The sequence below is a fragment of the Diabrotica virgifera genome, chromosome 5 (genome assembly GCF_917563875.1).
Source record: "Diabrotica virgifera virgifera chromosome 5, PGI_DIABVI_V3a".
Taxonomy (NCBI): Eukaryota; Metazoa; Arthropoda; class Insecta; order Coleoptera; family Chrysomelidae; genus Diabrotica; species Diabrotica virgifera.
In genome coordinates this window covers 225,982,062-225,999,606 of record NC_065447.1, presented here as the reverse complement: position 1 = coordinate 225,999,606, position 17,545 = coordinate 225,982,062, and the positions used below count along the sequence as shown (strand labels likewise).

Here is a 17,545-nt window from a genome sequence, read left to right as displayed (position 1 = left end):
TCGCTGTAATAATATTGTTGATAGACAGGTACATTGTCATTGTATACAGGATGTACGAATCAAACTGTGTTTTTTTCTCAAATTTTAGAACACCCTGTGGAATGTTCTAGATTTTATAAAATACTGAAATTATAACCAAACTATAGCCTCAGGTTTTTTTAACATTCTGTTTTTTTGATTCATTCGCTTATGTTGGATAATAAAAAAGTTAAGCACTTTAACAACTACCCCTGTTTTTCGTTAATACAGGGTGTTTTTAAATAAGTACGGCAAACTTTAAGGGGTAATTCTGCATGATAAAATAATGACAGTTTGCTTTATAAACGTATGCCCGTAAATGCTTCGTTTCCGAGATAGGGGGTGTTGAAATTGTTCTTACAAACTGACGATTTATTTATTTCTCTAAAACGGTTTGTGATATGCAAATGAAATTTGGTAGATTTTAAGAGGTAGTTATTGCGCATTTTTTAGCATACAATTAAGAATTTTATATTCACCATTGGCGTGCATACGGGTATAAATATTTTAGATATATCCCGTATGCACGCCAATGGTGAATATAAAATTCTAAATTGTATGCCAAAAAATGCGCAATAACTAGCTCTTAAAATCTACCAAATTTCATTTGCATATCACAAACCGTTTTAGAGCAATAAATAAATCGTCAGTTTGTAAGAACAATTTCAACACCCCCTATCTCAGAAACGAAGTATTTGCGGGCATAAGTTTACAAAGCAAACTGTCATTATTTTATCATGCAGAATTACCCCTTAAAGCTTGCCGTACTTATTGAAAAACACCCTGTATTGACGAAAAACAGGGGTAGTTGTTAAAGTGCCCAACTTTTTTATTATCCAACATAAGTGAATGAATAAAAAAACAGAATGTTAAGAAAATCTGTGGCTATAGTTGGGTTTTAATTTTAGTATTTTATAAAAGCTAGAACATTCCACAGGGTGTTCCAAAGTTTGAGAAAAAACACAGTTTGATTCGTACACCCTGTATACAATGACAATGTACCTGTCTAGCAACAATATTATTACAGCGATATTGATAAAGAATAAGGCTATAACATATTAAAAAAATTACTTAAATCGGACATCAGGTTTAGGAAATACAAAACATTAAAAATGACCCATTTTTTGGGGTGCCCGTTTTCTCTGCCGGTGAGTGTAGTTTCTACGTTGAAATTGATCTCACATTTTGTGTATTGTTATGATCACCCCTTTATTCCATTCATGTGGCAGTTGTTTGTTATTCCATATGTTGACCATTAGTTCATATATGGCATTTAATAAAGAGGCTTCGCCTTCTTTTATTAGTTCTTCCGTTTCGTCCATTCGACACCTGGTTTCATAGCTCGGCAACATTTTTCGCTCTTTTAATTATATTGGCCAATCATATTGGTCCTGGTTACTGGACAATTGTCAAGGCCATGGCCCAAAAAAATTATAAGAAGAAAAAGTAATATTAAGGTTATGTTATTAAAAGGTAAACAATTGTATGTAGTAAATAAAACTAATTTGTAAAATGCACTACTACAAGCAAAATACAATTAATTAAATTTACTTTTATATAATAGTTGCATATCATATCAATATTGTGGAGCAACATATAAGTTTTCTTCTTCATTTACAGTAGATATGAACATGGGCGCCCATATAAAAATTTTCAGAGGAGGGGGGCACACGGCACACGTGAAGATTTTGCACATTACATTTTGTACACTATGGATAACAATATATAGTTTAAAGCACCCGAAAAGCTAGAGGGAGCCACGGCCCCCTCTGCCCTTGGGTATGGGCGCCTATGGATATGAAGTATACGTCAATTTGACAATTTAAATTGACAATTATTTATTTAAGAAAGTTGCAAGATTTCTCCGCTATTCGCGCACGATCGTTTCTCGTATCGCCTCCAAGTACTTGCACACAACGAATAGAAGATAATGTGAGGGGAAACTAAAATACATATTTATTGCACTATAACTTATCACATAATTATTTAGGTGTGTTTAAGTAATTTATAATATTCTGTGTATATTTCAGCTTATGAAGAAAATATTTCGTTTGGTGATTCGAAATACAAATACCATGACGCAGATGTAAAGAAATCGCGTAATGAAACTTCAAGGAGGATTAGCTTAGAAGGTTAGTATACATTGAGTAATATACATTTAAAACAGTTAACAAATAAATTAAAAAACATATCCCCAAGATGTATAGTCAATATATGTTATTAAAAGAAAATTTAAGAAAAGAGACTATGTACTTATTTTCTATAACATTTTAAAGTTTTAATGAGATAGAACAGGTCCAAGAATATATCTACCATGCCAAATTCTGAACCGACAAAGAAAATTAAACTGCGGAAATCACTATAGACACTATATACAGATTGGCATGAGCGGGATTTGGAAAACTCGGTTGGATACTTAAGTACCGCAAAATACCTCAATACATAACAGCAAAGTGTTCAATAGTGCATCTTTCCTATCATGGCATCATATTATGATGTCAAATTAGGACCCTAATCAAGACAAATATGACTAAACTAGCCACAACAGAAAGGACAATGTTAGGTGTACACACACCCAAACTTATATGGAATCACCATGTATTTCAAAGCAATATTTCGTCGTCGTCACGGCAAAACTCAGTAAGTCCACTTTTGTTAAAATTGAGTTAAGTAAACTATTTTTAATGGGAAATAAGCCACAATTTTACCAAAAAAAAATGATTTTATTAAAAATTTATTTTATTATTTAATAGTCCTGTCGCCAGGGGGGGTACAACGGCCTCGTTAATTCAGATGGACTTACTCAAGTTTTTTTTATGTATTTTGACCCGTAGAACACGAATTTTTTGGGTAACAGTTGATCCGGATGTCGATAAGATTGTTATAGACCAAGAACTTGAGGAATCAAATAACAGCGATTTTTGGCAAAACAAAACAATATTTTGTATTTTTTGGGCCATTTTAAGTAAAAAATATTTCTACAAGTTTTTTCGTAGGATGCACAGTTTTCGAGATAAACGCGGTTGAACTTTAAAAAAATCGAAAAATTGCAATTTTTGAACCCGAATAACTTTTGATTAAAAAATAAAATAGCAAGTCTGCTTACCGCATTTGAAAGTTTAAGTCAAATTATATCGATTTTGATTATTTGCATTGGTAAAAATTTATTTTTTTATTGTTTAACAAAGCTATAAACACGTAGGGTTTCCCGTGCTTTTACATGCGTTTTAACGCATGTAACGTAGAAATAGTCTTGATTGCACTAGTACCTATTCTACCTACTCGTTCGATTTTAAATGAGAAATCATAGAAACATCACTCACGCACTAGTTGTTTGTAGCTTTGTTTAGCAATAACACAATAAATTTTTAGCAATGCAAATAATCAAAACCGACATAATTTGACTTGAACTTTCAAAGGCGCTAAGCAGAATTGCTATTTTATTTTTTAATCAAAAGTTATTCGGGTTTAAAAATTGCAGTTTTTCGATTTTTTGAAAGTTCAACCGCGTTTATCTCGAAAACTGTGCATCCTACTAAAAAACTTGTAGAAATATTTTTTGCTTAAAATGACCCAAAAAATACAAAATATTGTTTTGTTTTGCCAAAAATCGCTGTTATTTGATTCCTCAAGTTCTTGGTCTATAACAATCTTATCGACATCCGGATCAACTGTTACCCAAAAAATTCGTGTTCTACGGGTCAAAATACATAAAAAAAATTTGGGTAAGTCCATCTGAATTAACGAGGCCGTTGTACCCCCCCTGGCGACAGGACTATAAGTAGTATTTTGTATTTTGACAACGAAACCCGATTTGGGCTTCGAAACGTTAATAAAATCATTTTTTTGGTAAAATTGTGGCTTATTTCCCATTAAAAATAGTTTATTATGTATACAAATGCCACAAGGAAATAGCTTCAAAACAACATTGAGTTAAGTGTCCTGATAGATCCACAATATCAATGTTCAAAGTCTGGCAGAAATAATTAAGTCCTAGAAAGTACGTAGATGTTTGCCTAAATCACTGAATATGCATAAGTCCAAAATTTCCATTTTTTTGTCCGGTAGAAGTCACTAAATGTTCGTTTACTCAGATCTGTTATTTTGGACTTAGTGACTTTTGCCGCGACGACGACGATTTATTTCTTTTGAAAAAACTTGTTATTGTTGCGAAGAATAAAGGTTTTTATAGACAATCAGATAGTGCAGCTCGGTACGGTATAGGTTATTTGCTTGAGTTGCAAATTGAACGAAAATAAATAAACTAACTTTTGCGTCCAAAAACGAAAATATGCCTCATGTGGGGTTATAGAACTTGCAACGGGAAAAGATATTGGTCTTGTGGAGAAAGTAATGTTCTCAGAGGGACATGGCTGTAGAGCTATGCGTAACATAGGTTAATGTTAATTAACACAGTTCTGTCCAAAACCTATGCTTGATAACACGAACTAGGAAAGCTTAAAAATAAAGCAAGGGAAATTCGCCAAAAAGTAATAACGGCTCGCCACGATCGTTTAATTGTCCAATCAGCTGGAAAACACCCAACCATTTCTCACCTGCAGATCAAAAGGCAGTTTTTGGAAACTACAGGTGTAACTTTTTCGTTGAAACGATAAGAAGAAAAGTTCGTGCCAAGAAGTATACAGCAGGAGACAGTTACGAGTTCCCAAGTTATCCAGACAGCACCAGATTGGTCGCCTAAATTGGTGTCTTCACCACCAAAACTGGAACATTGGGAATTGATAAAATGTGCTATTTTCAGAAAAAGTCAGGATTGGTGTAAAATCAGATGACCCACGAGATCGTGTACTTATGAGGTCGAAAAAGACAAGCAAGAACGAAAACTGTCAGATCTGTTCACAAATATACAAGGGAAAGTATAATGTTCTGGAAAGGAATTGCGATTCGTAAAAAAACTCCTTTAATTTTCATCTAGTCAACTTTAACTGCTCACAGGTATGTTTATAACCAGTAGTTAGGCTCTGGAGAGATGCAACAGGAGAAAATTTAATTTTCATGCATGATAATGGACCTCCACATGCCATTAGAGTGACTAGAGACATCATTGAAGCAGAAGGCATTCCTTGTTTGGAGTGGACTGCTTGCTCACTCAAGCTTAACCCTATAGAGTATTTGTGGGATATGCTTACAAGAAAAATTAGAGCTCGCCGGGATAATCCACAAAACACCGCACGGCTAGTATAAGCTGCTTTTGAAGAATGGAGCAACCTGCCATAACAAAATGTTGAAATTTGATTAGGAGCGTGCCCACGCAAACTGAAGCTTGCATAAGACTAGACTGCTGTGCTAAGCCCAAAGGCGGTAACTGAGTTTTTATCGAAAATGAGATTGTTGTATTTCTAGGGTAGAACAGGGTATTTAGAATATATTTACAAAGTTCTTGGAGTTGCAGAAGTATTATAATGGGTATCTAGAATATATTTACAAAGTCTTTGGAGTTGTAGAAGCATTATAATATAATGAAACCTACCTAGGAATACAAAAATCTCATTTTCGATAAAAAATCAGTTACCGCCTTTGGGCTTAGCACGGCAAGAGGTGATAACACTGACTACCAAAAAAAAAAATAAAAAAAATAAATAAAAACCATTTAAACATTATTAGTTTTACATTGAAACTTTTTATTCTGTTGACTTTAAAACAACTAGTTTTAATTTGTTTGTTACATACTTTATTGATTTGTTTAATTGTTACGTATTTGTTATTAAATTGCTTTAAAACAAATTATGTTTGACTTCGTAAATTCGCACGAAATAATAAGAAATATCAGATGATTCCATATAAGTTTTTGTGTGTATAACAATGTTAGTTATACGATAAAACATTAATAAAAAACCCAAATTTTGGGACAAAAAAATGGGAAAACAGGAAAAAGGGAAGACCTCATTGCTGACAGTCTGTGGATAAATGAAAGTAGTGCTTCAGAAATGTTGTCGGTCTTGCAGCGGCCATTCCACTTTCGGAGCGCTGGATGCTGGATGACAGAGGAGGTTCCGGTTTAGAGTTCGGCGTAGCCTCGCCAATGAAAGGACGTTTTAAAGTACCTCGGGAACTATCTCCTACAAAGAATGAATCTAGCACGAAATGTCTTCAGAGACTAATGCGACTACAAAGAATGAATCTTGCACGAAATATATTTTCAAGATTCCAGATCTCACCCTCTATAAAGATAAAAAAGGTATGTCAGAAAGAGGACGACTGGACTGAAATATGGAATAAAGGAATCGAAGAAAACAGGTTATAAACAATTTTTTAAAAAGGACACCACTTTGTCTTTTATTCGAGAGACAAAAAAATTCTTAAAACCAAAATACATATATGCCATATGTATACATATAAGCAAATACCTAACAAACAAGTATCAAAGGAACAAATAGGTCAATAACTTTCTTAAATAGTATCTACCTATAAATATATGTGCGTGCATACTTATTATATGTGCGAACATGTACACACACTGGCAAAATTAAAGGATCACCTTAAAAATGGGGCATTTTGATGTCTCGAATCTCCTAAATAAGTTGTCCGATTTGAGTGATTTTTTTAGTATGTTGTAGCCTTATTATTTAAGAATATCGGTGTAATAATATTGTTGCTAGACAGGTAAATGTCATTTTATACCGAGTGTAACAATCATACTGTGTTTTTCCTTAAAGTTCGCAACACCCTGTGGAATATTCTAGCCTATATAAAATACTGAAATTAAAACTCAATTGTAGCCTTAGACGTTCTTAACATTTTGTTTTTTGATTCATTTGCTTAGGTAGGATAATTAAAAAGTTAAGTACTTATACAACTAGCCATATGTTCTTCACTGATACAGGGTGTTTCTAAAGAAGTGAGACAAACTTTAAGGGGTAATTCTGCATGAAAACATAATGACAGTTTACATTATAAACAATGTTCGCAAATGCTTCGTTTCCGATATACGGGATGTTAAATTTTTTCTTGCAAAGTGACGATTAATTTATTGCTCCAAAACCGGTTGAGGTATGCAAATGACATTTGGTAAGTTTTAAGAGGTAGTTATTGCGCATTTTTTGGCATACAATTAAGAATTTTAAATTTACCATTGGCGTGCACATGGGTATAAACAATGTAGATATATCCCATATGCACGCCAATGGTGAATATAAAATTCTTAATTGTATGTCAAAAAATGCTCAATAACTACCTCTTAAAACCTACCAATTTTCATTTGCATATATCAACCGGTTCTACAGCAATAAATAAATCGGCAGTTTGCAACAAAAAATTCAAATTCCGGTATCTCGGAAACGACGCATTTGCGGACATATGTTTATAAAGTAAACTGTCAATATTTTTTCATGCAGAATCACCCCTTAAAGTTTGTAGCACATATTTAGAAACACCCTGCATTGATGAAGGCTAGTTGTTAAAGTACCTAATTTTTTTATTATCCAACATAAGCAAACGAATCAAAGAAGAAAATGTTAAAAAAGCTTAAGGCTACAATAGAGTTTTAATTTCAATATTTTATATAGGCTAGAATATTCCACAGGGTGTTCCGAATCTTAACGAAAAAATACAGTATGACTGTTACAACCGGTATAAAATTATATTTACCTTTCTAGCAACAATATTATTACACTGATATTTTTAAATAATAAGGTTACAACATACCAAAAAAAACACTCAAATCGGAAAACTGGTTTAGGAGATTCAAGACATCAAACATGTCCCATTTTTAAGGTGTTCCTTTAATTTTGCCGGTGTGTGTACATAACGTTATTAAAGATATTGTAGCAAACAGTAATTTATTATCTATCGTGGCTGAATGGATCAAGCAATCCAAAGCCAATCAGAAAAGGAAAAAACTGTCCTAAATTGTTCACAAAAAAAATTAGGAATAATGTGTGTGTGTGTGTGTGTGTTTGTGTTTTATTGGCACTGGTTTAAGCAACCAACTGGCCAGAATTAGGAATAATCACACCTACCTTATAATCTTAACCAAAATTCATTAGAATTATGTTTTTGATGTCCAAGAAGAAAGGGGATTACCAGAAAAATTAAACAATACAAAATATGTTACATACGGGTTATATTTATTACTATTAGCCGAAACAGATTTAGTTGCACATATTAATTCAGATCTTACAAACAGAAATGTCCATTATAATTCGACACCTTTAATGGAGTGTTGTATATAAAAAATAACAATTGTGATGCACAAATGATACATGATACACAATTGTGATACATAATTACAGGCATATATCCAAAAAACATAGCGCAGCACGGCACTGGGTACATGTAGAAAACAAAATAAAAATAAGGATAGTTATATTTTCCTTTTTATATTGACCAGCTTACAGAAATATTCAGAATCTATTGATTTGTTTCATCAAAAATAAAAACGGAAGAAAAAATGATCATTCTTTTATTAACTTTAAACTTAACTATTAGCTTTTGGCTTATTATTATTTTATCACAAACTCCATAGACTGCATACAACACTTTTTAACTGGAATACTGGAACTAGATCTTTAAAAAATAACTTAGCGGCAAATACTTGATTAGGTATCTTACATAACTTTATTGACTGATATTAAAAATTAAAAAATATCAAACGTCGCCCTACCTGCGATAAAGGCAGTACTGCATGAGTAGCGGATCTTGTATGTGATTCCCTGGACCGCCGAACCGGGAATGAATAATATTTCTCAGCGATCCCACGTCTGGGAATACAATACGGAACGATTTAATTAGGCCAACGGAAAGAAAGTTATTAGACGCAATTTGATTTAATTTCGCTCTCCGCGAGTGTTAAATAAATAAATAGCTAAAGAGTTTTTCGCTTCGAAGGTTTTAAGATATTTATAAATTCGTATATTTGTGCGCATATTAATTTTATATAAAGAATGGGAATTTAAATACGTCAATTAAAACTTGTAGGATGTTTGAATCGTTACAATATTCCTATAATAAATAGTACACTGTACTATTGGTTTAATCGTGACTGCATGGACCAAAGCTAATGATTTATTATGATACCTTTTAAATATTTACATTTCTTTTTATGTTTCAGGTGCCATTGATCTTCAAAGCTACCACAGTACGAATTCCGCTCATCGAGTCTCTCCAAAACATTCCTTAGAAACCCTATTTTTAGTTATAATTGTATCTATATTGCGCTACCCCAGAATAGTTAGTACTAATCCACATATCCATTTTTCCATATCATAAGGAATGTCTAGGCATCATATCATAAAATAGTACTGTGGCTATTTTTGTACGCTTGTGTCTAGTCTAGTATGAACTGAAGTAATAGCTCTTATATAGCATAAGGAATTGTACATATTTTAATGAAATTTAAGTAATAAAACTGTGAATTATGTATGTATTGCCTTTGTTTTATTTCAAATCTAGCTTACCATTTATTTACAACAACCTATATCAGCTCATCCCCAAATTCAAAACCTATATTTTCTGTACTATCCACAATTACAGCGACATCAATTTTACACTCACTAATCCCACCTACTTCGATCCAATTCATCTTTGGATTATAGACTCTCCTCCTCAAACTAATTAACAAAATATAAATACAAAACATCTAAAAAACTCATCATAAAAGCATATTTTGAAACAATACATAATAATCACTTTGATCCAGTATTATATATGTTATAGTCAAAGCCCGAATTTCAGGCACTCCTAGGTTTGACTAGGCAATCCTCAAGTCTGACTGACGATCTTAGTCAAAGCCCGAAATAAATTACAGTTTCGGCCTTTGACTAGTCAAACCTAGGAGAGACTAAGTTGGTCAGGAAAAGGTCGAAATTTAATTCAGCTATTAAAATGTCGTAATTTGTTAGATTAGGTTTAATAAAACGTCATTTTTTAATTTTAATATTTATTATTTTTATACTGTCGTAATTAAAATTAAAAATCGAGTTTATTCTCACATATTGATGTTGAGGCATTATGGGATTTAGAGTTATACAATAGGTTAGACCCGTGGCTTTCAATTTTTTTGAGTGGTGTACCTACCACAAAATTCTTATAATTATTTTTGGTACCACCTAACTAAAATACCTATGGCGGTAGTTAATCTAATTACCTATAAATATGATAAATTTTTGCTGTTTTTGCGTTTTCAGTACCACTGAACATAATGATATGTACCACCATTGGTACATGTACCACAGATTGAGAAGCCCTGCGTTACACCTTTTACACTTACATAATTTTGAAGAGCAATTCTTATTGCAGTAGCATTTTATAAAGCCTTGATCCCCAAATTTAGATCTTTTGTACTAATTTCTCTTAGAGACAGAACGTCTTCGAAATTAAGAAAATTTTCTTTGCATTCTTTTATTTGTTGAAAAAAGTGTGTTTATTGTTCCGTATTTCGTACCAACTCTACATAAACCACCTGGGAATAGGTATGGTTATATGGTTAAAGTTTCTCTGATCGAAATTGGAGGAATTTTTTTTCACTTAATTGTTTCGTAGCATTGGACTGGGCATAAAGACCTTCAATCGCCTTTCCCTTTATTTATTTTAATCTTTTCTGTCTTTGCACAACGCATGTCTATACCATCTGATTACAAATTATGCTCGAATACGCGTCAGAGCTCTCTTTTTGGCAAATACAACAAACCACACCTGAAGAAGTAATCTGAATTGTTTGACAATTTTCTTCCTCCACTAGTGACGACGGTCCAGGGCCTTCGTTAGTACTATGGTGATCCTTACTTTTGATAGTGCTCAGCCTACAGGTGGGTTGACATTACCGAGTGTATTACATTTATGCAATGCATAGTTACAAATGTACCTACTGCTTGAGTTTGAAAATAGATAATAAAATATCTGATAATAGCACGGGCAAAATACGTAAGCGTAAGCCGCCTTAATGCTATGAAACAATTAAGTGAAAAAAAATTTCCTGCAATTTCGAATGGAAAAACTGTAACAATACCTATCCTTAGCTTTGATAGAGCCAAAGAAGGTGCTCGAAATATTTTGGGTATCATAAAAGATAAAACAATTGACGGTTCATATAAAGTTGGTACGAAATACAGAACAATAAACACACTTTTTTCAAGAAATCGAATAAGAGAATGCAAAGAGAATTTTCTTAATTGTCTCTAAGAAAAATTAGTACAAAAGATTCTAAATTTGGAGGACAAGACTTTATAAAATGCTACTGCAATAAGAAATGCTCTTCAAAATTATGTGTAAAAGGTCTAATGTATTGTGTAACTCTAAATGCCATAATGCGTCAACATCAACATGTGAGAATAAACACTAATATAAAAAAAAATTATTTCGACAATATAAGAATAAAATTAAACATTAAAATTAAAAAATGACGTTTTATTAAACCTAATCTAACAAATTACGACATTTTAATAGCTGATCGGGGTTTGACTAGTCAAACCCCGATTTCATAAAATTAAATTTCGACCTTTGCCTGACCAACTTAGTCTCTCCTAGGTTTGACTAGTCAAAGGCCGAAACTGTAATTTATTTCGGGCTTTGACTAAGACCGTCAGTCAGACCTGAGGATTGCCTAGTCAAACCTAGGAGTGCCTGAAATTAGGGCTTTGACTATAACATATACACTAATGCTTCCAAAAGTGATTTGGATATTGGCTGTTCAGTAACCTCAAAAAAAAACAATCTCATTTGGATTATTCCTCTTTTGTGTAGCGTACATACTGGAGAATTATATTGTGTTAGAGTCTGTTAAGCATATTAACCTCCCGAACAAAAATGTTGCCGCTTCAATGTTGACTCTCTAGCTTCCATCGTATGTATTCAGGAATTATTTACAGATCATCCTCTTGTCCAAAATACCCATCACTGGTATCACCACCTTTCTACATTAAACACTAAGCTTACACTTATATGGATTCCGTCTCACATTCACATTGGTATACCTAGCAACGAACTCCCAGATCAGCATGCTAACACGGCTTCATCAGATACCATGTCAACAACTCACATCCAAATTTGCGAAGATTTAAAAAACAGAAGCGTACAGATTCACCAGCAGATTACGGCAAACCCTTCTTATTAACTTACCACACCTCTTTTAATGTTGCTGCCATACCTCTTTTAATGTTTTTTGGAATCGCCCCCGTGCGAGTGGCCATCTGTAAATGGCCCCCATTTACAGGTATTTTAACAAGCTGGATAAGTTTTTAAGTTCTGCCATTGCATTCCAAATTTTTGATCCCTCTCATGCTGTCGTATGCTTGTAGGATATCTACGAAGAGATTATGGGTTGAATTGAATGCCCATCCTTTTTAGCTGCCTTGTGAGTCAAAATGTGATCTATGATCTATCTATTTTTTCTTAATCGGGCTTGGTATTCCCCTATAAAACTTTTTACAAAAGGTGAAATGAATTACTTATAACCGGTTTCTAGCGGTTTAAATTTAATAAAAGCTTGTCTTGCTTGTCCGGTATGGCACTTTATTTCTTGTTGAGGATCCCATTGGCTATCCACCTCATTCCCAAGTACACTGGAAAACCCGGTTATTAGAATGACCTTCATGCCAAGCAAACGTATTTCTATAACTGGGATATTCTAATAACCGATTTATCTCAAATTTATATTCCTTAATCCGGGATATTCCTAGAACCGGTATTTTAATAAGCGGGTTCGACTGTATTTGAATGTTTTCACTTGCTTGATTGGAGCATTATCTACTTGCAGTTGTACTCTTAAAAGTGCGCCCTTCCTTATTGCCATGCATTTAGTTTTTCCAGCATTTATCGTCAAGCCATATGTTTTTCCTGTGTTACTTACTTATTTTATTAAGCATCAACTGAATATTATGTTCGTTATCTGTGATTATCGCGGTGTCGTCGGCGTAACGAATGTTATTTATCGGGTACCCGTTGATCTTTATACCACAGTCAGTGCCTTCAAATGCCTCTGCACAATAGACCAGGGCGCATCTGTAAAAATATTAGTACATTTGGACGTTGAGAGGTAACTCATTTTTTTTTGCAGAAATTGCTTGAAAATAACTCATACATGAGTTATCCTCCCACTCAAAAAGGTCCGGAACATTGTTTAAATAATCAAAATGTCAAAAAATTAAGGAAAAATTCGATTTTTTTTCGTTTTTTGATTATAACTTTAAAAGTATTCCGGGAAAAGTTGCACTGGCATAAAAATTGCGTAATTAAATTTCCTACAATATAGGATTGGTTAAAAATTGTCACCCTTGTTGCAAAATAGCGATAATTGCGAAAAAAAAACATAAAAAACAAGTATTCGCATTTTACGTTTTTCAACCATTTATGCTACACTTAGGAACTTCATATTTTACCCAGAAAAACTTGATGATATAATGAAACAATACTGTGAATTTCATTAAGATCGGTTCAATAGATTTTACAAAATAAATTTTGCAATCCAGTTTTCGCAATAAAATTTATTTTTTTCAAAATGTAGGACTGAATAAGGCAGACAGCAAGTTGATTTTTTTACATATAGAAGAATACTGTATCTTTCATTTGCAATTCGCATAATTAAAATCGGTTAACTACAACGGCGTCAGGATTTTTTTTAAATAAACATTAATTTTTGGTGCTACGCGCAGGACAGCGGATACATTTGCTCTGATTGGGCATTCCAATGACCTTTAATAATGATTCATTCATTTTAATTTTTAGTGCATTTCGATATAAATACATAAATTTGTTTATAGCAAAATAAAAACACATACTCTGTCCTTCGAAATAACACTTTTTTTAGCAAAAACTTTCTTTGTTCATATATTTTAACGTAGAGAATAAAAGTTTATTCTTTTTAAACATATACAATTGTTTAAACAATATTTCTCAAACAATAATAAAATTAGTTTGATTTTTGTGGAATTAAAATATTAAAATACAACAAAATATAGAGTAAGAAAATAATATTTTAAATAAAGATTGGAAGAAATTTTAGTGGAAATCAACTTGTGTGAATCGAACACTGCTGTCCTGCACGTAGCACCAAAAATTAATGTTTATTTAAAAAAATTCCTGACGCCGTGGTAGTTAATCGATTTTAATTTTGCAAATTGCAACTGAAAGGTACAGTATTCTATATGTAAAAAAAATTCAACTTGCTATCTGCTTTATTTTCAGTCCTGCAACATTTTGAAAAAATGAATTTTTTTGCGAAAGCTGGATTGCAAAATTTATTTTGCAAAATCTATTGAGCCGATCATAATGAAATTTACTGTATTGTTTTCTGGGTAAAATGTGAAGGACCTAAGCAGTGATTATAAACTTACCCATAGATAGCTCACCTCCTGGTAACCAAAAGACGTATCGGCAACTAGATGGCGCTACTCGAAAACCGTATCGAGATTTCTCAGTGGCTGTCTGACTTGCGAGTAGTTAACAGCAGCGTCAGAGCCGAACTTACCCTATAGGTGTATTATCTTCTATTAGCTGCGTATTGTGCTGTGTTAGTTAAAGCGGAATTTAAGACAACAACCACAAATTTAGAAACGTGTGCTGTTACATGTGCATGTTACTGGTTATATGTACTATAAGATTATAAAGAATTTGAATTGGATTAAATGCCATGAAGATTTGCAAGACACTAAAATTCTATTACAGAAATACGAATTAATTTTACTTCTTAGAGAATATGGTGCACATAAATAAAGATGGGTTCTAATTCGTCAAATTCCAAATCGAATATTTAAACGTGGAATAATTAAAAAATTAAGCACTTTTGGAGAAAACTCAGTATCTTTTTTAAAATGTTTAAAAAAGCTTTATTTTTGTTTCTTTTTTAAGTTATTAGCATCAAAAGTAAGTAAGTTACGCTCAGAATAAAATGGTTCCTTTTGTTTTGTAAAAAAAATATCGTAAAAATCACCCCCTAATTAGCGTCTAAAATTAAATTAATCGTCACTGCTTGATAAATTACTTTACGTATGTAGTGTTTATATCATCTGTAAGTTTTGGAAAATTTTTAACAGCCATATTTTAACCTATTTTTATCTTAAAAAAAAACAAAAAATATAAAATATTCAGATAAGCAAAACCCCCTTTATAGTCTAAAAAATGCTTTTTTCAGAATTTCAAAAAATTGTTTTTTTACTTTAAAACCAATTTTTTCAAAAATAGGCGCTTTGACTACTTACAGACAATATAAAAAATAAACAAGTTAAGTAAATTGTAAGGCCGTTTCGATTCATTTAATTTTGGATGCTAATTAGGGGGTGATTTTCACGACTTTTGTACCAAAAATAAAAATAGGGGCCAAATTTATTTTGACCATATCTTACTTACTTCGATGCTAGAAACTTAAACAAAAATAAAGATAAACTTTTTTTAAACACTAAAAAAAGTTGTAGTTTTTCCCGAAAAGTTCTTCATTTTTTGGTTATTTCGCGTTGAAATATTCGATTTGGAATTTGACGAATAAGGACCCACTTTTCATTACCTACTACTCTGTTTCTGCTGGATCTACAGACTTCATACGTACACCACTTTTTTACTTTTTTTAAAAACTATTGGTATTTCTGCTACATATACCTTTTTTTTCGATTAAATACTTACTTATTGAGTAATTTGCGAAAATCATATTTACCCGAAAATAACTCGAAAAGTATTGACTTATTGAAAAAACTCTATGGACCAAAAGTTGTTAGTATTAATCAGTTTATCCAATTCTGGACTGATCTTGAACGTATATTTTTTCACTCCCGAGAAGGGGTGATACTTAACCCCAGTGCAAAAGCACACAGTGGCACAATATCACTTTTTTCTTTGATATTTTAGCTATGTGTATACCAAATTTCATGCCAATAAAATGGATTCTTTAAAATTCGGAGGTTTTGCAATATTTTACCTTGAGTGAATGGATTAGATCTGGAAAGAAATTCTGTATATCAACTTCAAATATTTTATTTCGCATTAGTTCTGAAAATTAATTTCTTTTACAAATTGCAAAAAATAATTTACATGTGAATTATCAGTAGTAATTGCACAAGAGCTCTAAAATTATTGAATTTTTCCCGAGTGTCACTTTGGCAGTTTTAATTTCACGAGCCGAAGGCGAGTGAAATTATGTCAAAGTGTCACGAGGGCAAAAATTCTATATTAATTTTAGAGTTCGAGTGCAATTTGTTGCGATTATTTCATGAATAAAACTGTTCAAAACCAAAATTTTATTGTAATTTATATATGTAAGTACCAATTAGTGAAATTAAACACACAGTTGTTATAAATATGTATTTGACGGTTGAAAGTCATCACTTTTATAATTTTTAAAACATTTGTCATTAATGTCACTGAATGTACTTTTTCGTAGCAACGAAGGGCATCTGACGTAATATGCTTAACGACGGGAGATTATCAAAAATTATCACCTTAATTTGCATGTCTGTAGCTTTCTATTGGTCAGAATCTCCTACGAATGAAATAATCACTGCTAATTTTATTATGTAGTTTCTATTTTGTTGTTTTTTTTTTGTAGTGTATTAATAATTAAATAATTTTTAGGAAACCTCTTCACTATTTTTATTAATCAATTTTTAGCGTTTTATCTGAAGTAAAATAGGAATTCCAAAATAGAGATTACAAGCGCGTTAAAATTATTTGTGAAAATGCTGAATACTACCCTTATATCGTTGTCTATTACGCCAGCCAAGCAACTCAAATTTATTTTTCAATCTTGGCAAACATTTCAATAAATGTCGCCACCGTCCAGTCAGGTAGTACTTAGACTTGAGGGGCAAAGAGGTGTAAGTGGGCGGAGTTTAACACTGAATTCGGTTTTACCTTAAGGTGAGGTATCTATGTGTTTATTAATCAATGCCCTAAGTTTAGCATAAATGGTTGAAAAACGTAAAATGCAAATACTTGTTTTTTTATGTTTTTTTCGCAAGTATTGCTATTTTGCAAGAAGGGTGACAATTTTTAAAATTTTTAACCAATCCAATATTGTAGGAAATTTAATTACGCAACTTTTATGTCAGTGCAACTTTTCTCGGAAGTGAATACTTTTAAAGTTATAATCAAAAAACGAAGAAGAAAATCGAATTTTTCTTCATTTTTTGACATTTTGATTATTTAAACAATGTTCCGGACGTTTTTGACTGGGAGGATAACTCAATTATTATTATATGAGTTAATTCCAAGCAATTTCTGCAAAAAAAATAGAGTCACCTCTCAACGTCCTTCTCAAAACAGATGCGCCCTGGACTACAAAAACATTCTCCACGTAGAGGTTAAACAGCACAGGAGACAAAATACACCCTTGTCGCACCCCTCTTAAAATCCCAAATTCCTCTGTGTTCGTTGACAGGTTAAGCCTCACTCGTGCTTCTTGATTCCGATAGAAATTCTGGATAACTCTTATAGCTTATAGTTGATATATTCTACCACTTTTCTTTCATTCCACAGTATCTCACTGATGGGCGTAAAACCTATTGATATATTTACTTCTTAAAGTTCGTTTTAATCTGTGTTCCATGGGTCTAAAATCTATTTTAACAACAAAAAAACGACTCAG

The 17,545-nt window shown here is 32.4% G+C and overlaps 1 protein-coding gene across 2 annotated transcripts in view; it reads left to right on the top strand.

The window, feature by feature from the left end:
* The window catches only part of LOC126885296 (lachesin), a 909,437-nt gene extending 900,034 nt beyond the window's left edge, over nt 1-9,403 (top strand). For both annotated transcript variants that reach the window (XM_050651812.1, XM_050651813.1), the window contains 2 exons: nt 2,049-2,150; nt 9,089-9,403. In XM_050651812.1, the coding sequence (XP_050507769.1) occupies nt 2,049-2,150; nt 9,089-9,246 (260 nt within the window). In that variant the 3' untranslated portion in view covers nt 9,247-9,403. The remainder of the gene's footprint in view (nt 1-2,048; nt 2,151-9,088) is intronic.
* Nucleotides 9,404-17,545: the final 8,142 nt, after the last annotated feature.